This window comes from Bombina bombina, chromosome 7 (genome assembly GCF_027579735.1).
Source record: "Bombina bombina isolate aBomBom1 chromosome 7, aBomBom1.pri, whole genome shotgun sequence".
NCBI lineage: Eukaryota > Metazoa > Chordata > Amphibia > Anura > Bombinatoridae > Bombina > Bombina bombina.
Window position 1 is genome coordinate 506,738,496 of NC_069505.1, and position 11,327 is coordinate 506,749,822.

The 11,327-nt window shown below is 38.8% G+C and overlaps 1 protein-coding gene across 1 annotated transcript in view; it reads left to right on the forward strand.

Annotated features, from left to right (window-relative positions):
• The window catches only part of LOC128636473 (mRNA decay activator protein ZFP36L1-like), an 8,578-nt gene extending 2,261 nt beyond the window's left edge, over positions 1 to 6,317 (forward strand). Inside the window, exon 2 of the mRNA XM_053689485.1 lies at positions 5,358 to 6,317. Coding sequence (XP_053545460.1) covers positions 5,358 to 6,317 — 960 coding nt within the window. The remainder of the gene's footprint in view (positions 1 to 5,357) is intronic.
• Positions 6,318 to 11,327: the final 5,010 nt, after the last annotated feature.

The window sequence follows — 11,327 nt, forward strand, 5'->3', positions numbered from 1 at the left end:
GGGATCGGGACCGTCGGGGGCGCGCACGGGCGCGCGCGCGTGCACGGGGTGTGGCGGGCGGGCGCGTGCACGGGGCGGGAGCGGGTGGGAACCGCTACACTACAGAAAAGTTAAAAAGTAAAAGTAAAAAATTTTTTTAATAAACTTTATTTTAAAAACCATCTAAGGGATCTGGAAGGGGTGGGGGTTGGTCTTGGGGGGGGGGGGAAAGCTACACTACAGAAAAGGGACATATTTTATTTAAAAAAAAGCTTTTTTTCACTAAACTGGGTACTGGCAGACAGCTGCCAGTACCCAAGATGGCGCACATTAAGTCAGAGGGGGAGGGTTAGAGAGCTGTTTAGTGGGGGATCAGTGAGGTTGGGGGCTAAGGGGGATCCCTACACAGAAGCATATGTAAATATGCTAACAAAAAATGCACAAAAAAGCCCAAATATACCTTTTATTTTAGTACTGGCAGAGTTTCTGCCAGTACTTAAGATGGCGGGGACATTTGTGGGGTAGGGGAGGGAAGAGAGATGTTTGGGAGGGATCAGGGGGTCTGATGTTTCAGGTGGGAGGCTGATCTTTACACTAAAGCTAAAATTAACCCTGCAAGCTCCCTACAAGCTACCTAATTGACCCCTTCACTGCTAGCCATAATACACGTGTGATGCGCAGCGCCATTTAGCAGCATTCTAATTACCAAAAAGCAACTCCAAAGTCATATATGTCTGCTATTTCTGAACAAAGGGGATCCCAGAGAAGCATTTACAACCATTTGTGCCATAATTGCACAAGCTGTTTGTAAATTATTTCAGTGAGAAACCTAAAATTATGAAAAAATTTACGTTTTTTTTAATTTGATCGCATTTGGCGGTGAAATGGTGGCATGAAATATACCAAAATGGGCCTAGATCAATACTTGGGGTTGTCTACTACACTACACTAAAGCTAAAATTACCCCCAAAAAGCTCCTTACATGCTCCCTAATTAACCCCTTCACTGCTGGGCATAATACACGTGTGGTGCGCAGTGGCATTTAGCGGCCTTCTAATTACCAAAAAGCAATGCCAAAGCCATATATGTCTGCTATTTCTGAACAAAGGGGATCCCAGAGAAGAATTTACAACCATTTATGCCATAATTGCACAAGCAGTATGTAAAAAATTTCAGTGATAAACTGAAAGTTTGTGAAAAAATTTGTGAAAAAGTGAACAATTTTTTGTATTTGATCGCATTTGGCGGTGAAATGGTGGCATGAAATATACCAAAATGGGCCTAGATCAATAATTTGGGATGTCTTCTAAAAAAAAATATGTACATGTCAATGGATATTCAGGGATTCCTGAAAGATATTAGTGTTCTAATGTAACTAGCGTTAATTTTGAAAAAAAATGGTTTGAAAATAGCAAAGTGCTACTTGTATTTATGGCCCTATAAGTTACAAAAAAAGCAAAGAAGATGTAAACATTGGGTATTTCTAAACTCAGGACAAAATTTAGAAACAATTTAGCATGGGTGTTTTTTGGTGGTTGTAGATATGTAACAGATTTTGGGGTTCAAAGTTAGAAAAAGTGTGTTTTTTTCCATTTTTCCTCATATTTTATAATTTTTTTTATAGTAAATTATAAGATATGATGAAAATAATGGTATTTTTAGAAAGTCCATTTAATGGCGAGAAAAACGGTATATAATATGTGTGGGTACAGTAAATGAGTAAGAGGAAAATTTCAGCTAAACACAAACACCGCAGAAATGTAAAAATAGCCTTGGTCCCAAACGGACAGAAAATGGAAAAGTGCTCTGGTCACTAAGGGGTTAAGTCGGATGTCTGTAACCCGAGGACTGCCTGTATGTGTATATGTGTATGTATGTATGTATGTATGTGTGTGTGTGTGTGTGTGTGTATATATATATATATATATATATATATATATATATATATATATATATATATATATATATATATATATACACTCACACTCAACAGTATTTGGGTGCTTGCTAACTAAAAAATACATTTATCACTTTCTTAAAGGGACTGCAAACCCAACATTTTTATTTCATTCATGATAGAAAATACAATTTTAAATGACTTTCCAATTTAGTTCTATTTTCCTATTTGCTTCATTCTCTTGGTATCCTTTTGTTGAAGAAGCAGCAATGCATTAGTGGGAGCTAGCTGAACATTGGGTGAGCCGAAAACATGAGGTATACATATGCAGCCAACAATCAGCAACTCCTGAGGCTACTTAAGTATGCTTTTCCATAAGGGATACCAAAAGAACAAAACACATTAGATAATATAAGTATTTTGGAAAGTTGTTTAAAATCCCATGCTCCGCTCTATCCCACTGTTATACCAGACCAGTAAATACTGAGATTGGTTTATAATGAGTGAGCGAGATTACTGTATATTGTTGGCGAGGTTAGTATATACTGTGAATGAGTGAGAATGGTTTACACTGAATGCCATTGAGGATTACTCGGTGTGAGTGGGCATTGCTAAAGACTTTTCAGCCAATTAGTGCAGGTTTCTGCATAACTCCAATAGTGAGCACAATGTCATCTATATGGCCACACACGAACTAGCACTGGCTGCTAAAACCTAATAATGCACTGAGATAAGAGGCGGCCTGCAGGGGCTTAGAAACAAGCAGAGGTTTAGAGGTTATGAAGTGTATTAATATAACAATGTTGATTGTGCAATGCTGGGGAATGGGTAGTAAAAGCGGCATCTATCTTTTTAAACAATAAAAAAAAAAAAATCAAGTAGACTGTCCCTTTAAATAGTGATTTGAGATTGAGGGAGTGGTATAGGTTGGTGTCTAAAATGATCTCGTTATCCCCATAGGGATGTAATGTGGGCACTTTGCTCAGTGCCCTTATCATATAACATATTGCTGTTTATTCCTTGTATAACAAGTTGCTGAATATGGTCACACAATATAACTTACTGCTGAGTACTCGAATAGCAGCATACCGAGTGCCCTTTCTATATTATACATTTCTAACTGCACCCTTTTTATATTTTATTGTTGAGTACACTCAATATAGAACACATTTCTGAATGCTCTCAACACATACCATATTGTTGAAGGACCGTAGAATGACATAATTAACACGTGCATACTAAAAAGACAATGCAAAAGCACTTCATTTGAGTAGAAGATTTTTTTTTTTACGGACAAATTTCAAAGTTAGTTCAATTTTCCTTCCTTCTACATCATGTGGCAGTCGTCAGCCAATCACAAAATGCATATATGCATCTGGAAGATTGCATATAAAGATTATGCACATTTTATATAATGAACGTTAATTGGAAAGTTGTTTAAACTTGTTTGCTCCAGGGGTGGGCTGGGGCAGGGTGACAATTGCCCCCCAGGCCACTTTTGGTATCAGGGCTAGTGCAGAAGGTACAGTGAGTAGATTATTTTCTTTTTGTTCTGTTCAGTAAAACATTTAAATGTGTATCTGTCTACAGCATGCGTGTATATAAACATACAAACATATATATGGGTGTGTAGGGTTTTTTGTAGCTGTAGATATATTCACACCATGTTGTCTGTACCTTTTTTTTAAAGGGACAGTCAACACCAGAATTTATACCCAGTTTCGCATAACCAACATAGTTATAGAAATACACTTTTTACCTCTGATAACTATCTAAGCCACTGCAAACTGCCACCTTATCTCAGTTCTTTTGACAGACTTGCATTTTAGCCAATCAGTGCTTACTCCAGGGTAACTTTACGTGCATGAGCTTAATGTTATCTATATAACACACATGAACTAATGCCCTCTAGTGGTCAAAATGCATTCAGCTTAGAGGCAGTCTTCAAGGTCTAAGAAATTAGCATATGAACCGCCTAGGTTTAGCTTTCAACTAAGAATACCAAGAGAACAAAGCAAAATTGGTGATAAAAGTACATTGGAAAGTTGTTTAAAATTACATTCCCTATTGAAATCATGACAGTTTTTTATTTGTTGGACTTGGCTGTCCACCGCAAGATCCACACTAGATTTTTCTTTGCATAAATGTTTTGTAGATGATCCATTTATATAGCCCATCTGGGAGTGTTTTTGTAACAATGTATAGTGTTGCTTATTTTTTTAATAACTCCTAACCAAGCCCCAAACTATCAGATGTAGATTGAAGTCTACAGATTCCTGCTTCTCCTGTTTGTATAATTTGTCTTTTTTGTAGGGGACAGTCTGCTCTTTCTGTTTTCCCAGCCCCTTGCACTGGGTGTCCCAGCCTAACCTCATCAACAGTGCTAAACTGGGAGTTTCTAAGTGTTTTTTTTTTTTATTATTTTTTTATCAGTATCTGTGAATATTCTTCTTTTTAGTAGTGTCTATTACATGCAGTTATATGACAATTGGTGTACACTGTCCCTTTAACTGCCAAGCTTGTTGACAGAGCTGTGCCTGACCAGTCCAGCTCCCAATTTACTATGCGCCTTATCTGTGGGTTGCCGCATGTAGCCCCCTGGTAACAACGGCTGTAAGCTGCCCTACAAGCGGCCACATGAAAAACAAGATTCCACCACCATTTTTAAAATTTATTTTTTTGTAATATCAAATATAGCATTTAAAAGGGGTGGGTTGATAAACCTGGGCCACTCTTTAGGGCTAGATTTATTAAAGCTGAGGCGGGCAGGGGCACGTATACGCGCCCCTGTATGTCTCAGTTCGGCTGTGGCGGGGCGAAATTACTCGCAGGTATTCGCCATTGCACACAAGCGCAATTTTGCGCTTGCGTGCAATCCCGCCCGCGCACAGCCAATCAAGCGCAGGCAGGAGCTGTCAATCTCCTCGGTCTGACTAGACCGAGGAGATTGGATTTCGCCACCTTAGAGGTGGCGAAGAGGTTAGGGAAGCGGCGGTCTGTTGACCGCTGCTTGATAAATTCCGGCGAGCAAGTTCTTGTGAGAACTTGCAGCTGTAGGGCTTTAATAAATCTAGCCCTTAGTACTTGCCTCCCTGGGCCAAAAGTTGCCTGTCCTCCCCTGGTTTAAATTTGACTCTAGTGTCCATTTGTGCATTCTTTATATCACAAGTTTGGTGAGTGAACTCAGTATGAGGCTACTTACTATAACACATTGATGAGAGCCCTCAATAAAAAACAACATGAAAGTATTAGGCATCAATTAAACATGTTTGATGTAGTTGGTAAAGAGATTTCTGAATATGCCAGAGAAGTAGGGGTGGGATAGGGGGCAAACTGTTAATTTGTTTTAAAAATGTATAGACTTGGCTGATATGCTATTCTATAGCAACATACATCTTTATTGCCCCTTTAAGGAGCATTAGGCAGATTGTACTCCTATTGTTGGTGGGAAACTTAATATTTATTTATTTTTCTCTTCCAGTATTTTCTACCTCTGCTGCCTGAAGGAAGTTTTGAGAAGATCCTTAGTGAAGAACTATATGACACTTATTCCTCCTGTCCTATCTCCTTGAATAAAGATGGAAAGAGTCAAGACCAGCTTGCTGACCTCACACTTTGGCCTTTGCAGAGTCCATGGACCCGTAACACCAATTTACCTCCAGCCAACCTGCTGCGCCACATCCCGTTTCAGGCAGAAAGATCTGTGAGCATGATAGAGGAGAGTAAACAGCTCCAGGCTGAATGTAAGCTCCACTCATCTCGTTACAAGACAGAGCTGTGCCGTACCTTCCACGAAAGCGGTTCTTGCAAATATGGGTCTAAGTGCCAATTTGCACATGGCTCTGGAGAGCTTCGGGAACTCAACCGCCACCCAAAGTACAAGACTGAGTTGTGCAGAACATATCACACCATTGGCTTCTGCCCATACGGGTCTCGATGTCATTTTATCCACAACGCAGATGAACAACGGTTCAATGGCAACCCAAAGAGTCAGCGCCCACATCTACTGAGACAGAGCATGAGCTGCCCAGGCATCTCCTCCTTATCATTGTCATCATCAATATCACCGCTTGCTCTCTTCTCCAATTCTTCTTCTTCCTCCTCATTCTCACCTTTCCTTCCATCCACTCCAACATTCTCCCCATGTGAGCCCCTCTCCAATTCAGGATCTACTTCCCCCACAAATTCTCCAATGACACTCAGCTTGTCTTCCCTTGCCCGAACGGTGTCCCCACCTTGTCCTAATCTGCTGACCTCCTCTCTTACTGAAGTGCTCCTCAAACTCTCTCCTTCCAAGATGGGATTACGTGGGCATGAAAAAAGTATTGGCTGTCCATCCGATGTGGAAAGTGAGGACTCTGAGAGCAAAGGCTTCTCATCATCTCATTCCAATTCCCAAATAGCCAAGCGCCTTCCCATCTTCAGCCGTATATCAGACTGAGAAGGTGCTGGCATCTCTCAGGAACTGAGCCCATGGATGTCATCTTTTTATACTAACCTGTATTCCTGAAGACCCAGTGGGTGCTGAAACTGGTGGAGACCATCACCTGAACTTTTTTAATTCAAGATATTCAACCCAACTCATATACTTCCCACTGTAAAAGATGCCACTGCACTAAGGCTTAGCATCAGTATCAAAATGCCTTGTTTTATTTTTTGGACACGGAAGCAGTGCCACTGAAATCCAGGAGTTCCCAATTCAACCCCATGCACGCTACAAAATACAAAAAGTCATGTGGCTATGAAGTGCCCCTTTACCCACTACAGGAACCTTTCCGATCCTGTTTTGCACAGCCACATGCTGCTAATAACGTGACTTTTATTCGTGGTACTCGCAGGAATTCGACAGGAGAAGCTTCTTGAAAGACATCAATGCATTAAATGAGTCTAAAAATGCCACCATATCTGCTGCAATTCAGTGGCGGGAATTACAATTTAGTTTGGTTTACTATACGACTGCAATACTCCCTACAAGGTCCTCCGAAATATGTATTTATTAACACCCAGAATTCAACACTCAAGAGCGAAATTCACACTATTACTTATGTTAGCTTCATATAGTTCAGTCATGAAGCCAGCTAAATATTTATCAGTGTGAGGGGGATTAATCCTACTGATGCATTAAAGGGACAACCTAATTCAATGACACAATGCTTTTAATTCATGACAGAAATCTAATAATGCACAAACGCTTCTCTGGTAGCTGTGTTAATGCGTGCATTGCCACTCGTGTTCAGCGCTGGGGGACAGAAAGGTGGTGGGGAAATTAAAGGGACATGAAATATTTTGAGATTGTAATATGAAATGTTTAATTATGTGAATTACAGAACATGTATGTATGGTACATTCTACACAGTGATCACTGAAGTAAATGATTTTTATATTTTCCTAATTGGAATCAGTAGAGGAGGATCTTATAAACTGTAATATAATATATATATATATTTCCATTTAACTATAGTTACTAAGAAAGATTTCTCCAAACTTTAAAATACACTAGCACAGAAGAGCATTTTAGTGTTTCATTATTATGTTCCTTTAAATGTTTGTAAAATACATCTATCTGCCGGGAACTCATAAGTGTAGAAATCGCCTGGTGTTTTCTAAGTCCCAAAATGTTAATTCAAACTCCATTACTATAATCACAAAATGTGATACTCTGGCATAGATTCATACCAGCTATAATTAAAGGGACAATAAACCCATTTTTTTTCTTTCATGATTCAGATAGAGCATCAACTTTCTAATTTACTCCTATTATCAATTTTTCTTTGTTCTCTTGCTATCTTTTTTTTGAAAATCAGGAATGTACAACCTAGGAGCCGGCCCATTTTAGGTTCAGCGCCCAGGATAGCGCTTCCTTATTGGTGGCTACAAAGAAAAATTGATAATAGGAGTAGATTAGAAAGTTGCTTAAAATTGCTGCTCTATCTAAATCATGACAGAAAAAAATGGGTTTAGTATCCCTTTAAGTGGCCCAACTGCTCTAAGCAATCATATTGCTAGTTTAGGCTTTCTTCAAAATGTAAAAAAAAAAAAATGGCCTAATCCACTGAATTAGCTTTTCAGCCTCTATAGGGAGCACAATTCTTATACTATTATTTCTTCTTTAATTCCCAGTTCAGGAATGATGTCATAGTTTTCCACTAGTGATGTCATAACAGTGGAATGGCTTATGCTAACCATTGGATATATTTTTATACATTAGACAGGCCAACGTTCACATTGTACGGAAAGGCCAAAGGAGCATTCCCCATGTGGGGCACTTTTTGATAAGCCCTCTTCTGTTAGGGGGGAGTATTGTGGCTCTGTTACAGACCGTGACGCCAAAGAGGCGCATACCTTGTGCTGATCCTCTGTGCGAGGAGACAATTCATTAGTATTAACCAAAAATGTTATATATTTAGCCATTTTTATTGTAAAACTGGTTTACAGTTATATGTTGTGACCTGATTATATGTGTAGTTTATAGAACTGTCCATGTGGCTGCCAGAGAGGAAATGGTACAATATATAATCATCAATGTCTTGGTCTTTTGTTTCATGTTATATTTATTTAGTTTTTTATATGTACCTATAATTTGTGTCGTTTATTTGTATATAATAGGAGACCCTACCCACAGGAGCTTACAATCTAGTGCAGTGTTTCCCAAACGCGGTCCTCAAGTACCCCCAACAGGTCAGGTTTTCATTATAGTTGAACCAATGCACAGGTGAGAGCAAAATGATGGGTAAGAGCAGGTTAGTAACCATGGTTACTGATCAGCTGATTACTTCACATGTGCACTGGTTCAGCTATAATAAAAAACAGGCCTGTTGGGGGTACTTGAGGACCGCATTTGGAAAACACTGATCTAGTGGTACAATGGGAGACCCTAACCAAAGGAGCTTACAATCTAGTGGTACAATAGGTTGTGCCCCATGGAGCTTACAATCTACTGGTACAATGGGAGATTCTGCCCCCAAGGAGCTTACAGTCTAGTGGTAGAATGGTAGATCCTACCCAAAGGGACTTACAGTCTAGTGATACCATAGGAGGTCCTGCCCCAAAGAGTTTACAATCTAGTGGTACGAAAGGAGGTTGTGCCCCAAAGAGCTTCCAATCTAGTGATACAATGAGAGATCCTGACCCAAGGAGCTTACAGTCTAGTGATACAATGGGAGATCCTGACCCAAAGAGCTTACAATCTGTTCAAATGAGCTTGTAATCTAGTGGGATATGGAGTCAGAAAAAAATAATTACACAGAAGGTAAATTTATAATTTATTTATGTAGAAAAATGTATATATTACGCCAAAAGAGCTTACAATCTAGTGGCGTAACGAGCACATGGAGTCACAATTTACTGAGAAGTGTTTACATTTTAAGACAAACTTGCTATTGTCTGTTATTACAGTATGCGTATATAACACCACCAGGCACTGTATAAAGAGGTGAAGATATTGCTGTGTAGTTTTTATTATTATTATTATTTTTATTATTATTATTTTGTATTATTTGCCCGGCATCATTTTGTACTTCATTCGCACATCCTCTCTGGCAGCTGTGATCATTTTTATCTTTTTAATTTATTTTGAGTTAAACATTTTTAATTATTTTATCATTTTGCTCATTTGTTAACTTATAATTTATTTTTGTTAATTTTTTTTGTAATGCTCATGATGAATAAATAATAAAAAAAACAAAACAAATTAACAGCCCATTTGTGTTGTTACATTGTTTATATTTAGAGACTCATAGGATGGGAGGGGGGTGAGATTTTTGTACATTATGGTTGAGAGGGGGTAAGAATAAATTGCCCCGGATTTGGAATAAAAATCAGCCCTTGAAAATTTGGTGACCAGCCCTATTTTTCGTTGAGTCAGTATAATATGCATGCCCCATTTTTTTTCAAAGTGGATTACTGAGATACTACTCCCCCCCCCCCCCCAATGTTTTTTTCAGAATTATATTATATTACTTTGTATTTTTATTTTTTAAAGTGTCAGATTGTGGTTTTATTCACCCTACAACTCATATTGTATCCATTAATCACCACTTTAGTTTGTAGCTTCAACTGCTGAAGCCCATCGGGAAATCTCCCGGTATTCTGGTAGGCCAATCCGGCCTTGATGGAAGACAGGAGAGGTGCACAAACAGGGGAAGGATGACATTTAATATATTTACCCTCATATTTTACACCTTTTGTAGCCCTCAGATTCACTCATTAGTTGAGAGTACACCTTACACTTACCTCAGGGACATAAAACTATTAACCACATAGGGACACTAAAGTCAAAATTAAATTTTTTGAATTAGATAGAGCATCCATTTTTAAATTATGCACAGTCATTTTATATGCACACTTTCTGAGGCACCAGCTACTCCTGAGCATGTTCAGTGTGTAAGTATATGAACCTTCGCTTGGCTGAAGGCTGTCACGTGATACAGAGGGGCGGCAAATTTGAAATAAAAAAATCTTTTGCTCATTTAAAATTCATTGTAGTTTTTTGTTATGCACTTTTTGATTATGGAATTCTACTGTGTTTAAAGGGACATTAAACACTTTGAGATGGTAATATAAAATAATCATACATGTAAAAAAAACCTACAATATACTTTTATAATTTATTTTGTCCCGTTTTCCATTAATTTAATGCTTAAATTGTGAGCATTTCAGTACCTGTTAAAAATGTAAGTGCAGAACACTGTAATATTCCTCACAGCCATTGGCTGCACACTCTAGTGACCTATTTATAACTGTCCCTAATTGGCCACAGGCAGAGAAGGTAACCTAAGTTACAACATGGTAGCTCCCATTGTTTTATAGACACTAAAAAACTTATTTTGTTAATATTTAAACAACTAATGACTTTAAAGGGCCATTATGCACTCAAAAAAATATTGGCTAATTAAATAAAGTTTTAAATTAACATGTATTATCAATTTTACTGCTTAAGGTCCTAAAAATGATGTTAAAGTTTAAAGTCCTCTGACTTTATGAGAATACGTTTGTAGTACCCAGTAGCTACAGAACAAGGCTTTTTTCCACACTCCCTAACTTGTGTTTAGAAAGCCCTCCTGCTGGAGCGGTCTCTGTAATGTGCTTTGTAGTGCAGTAATATGTTGAAAGGCAGAAACTATGTAGATATACACAGAAGCTTAAGAATTCCACTTCCCTTTCCCCCTCCGGTTACCACAGATCTCCTCTAGTCTCTGCACACCCTTATAAATGTCGTGGTAACCGAGAGGGGGGAGGGAAGTGGAATTCCTGCAGCGTTAGAACGGACAGAAGGGAAAATATGCTGCTGAGTTTAGTAGCTTCTGTGTGCATCTGCTGATTTCACACAGTCCGTTCTAACGCTGCAGGAAATCCACTTCCCTCCCCCCCCTCCCGGTTACCACAGCATTTAATTAGAGTGTGCAGAGACTGGAGGAGATCTGTGGTAACCGGAGAGGGAAAGGGAAGTGGA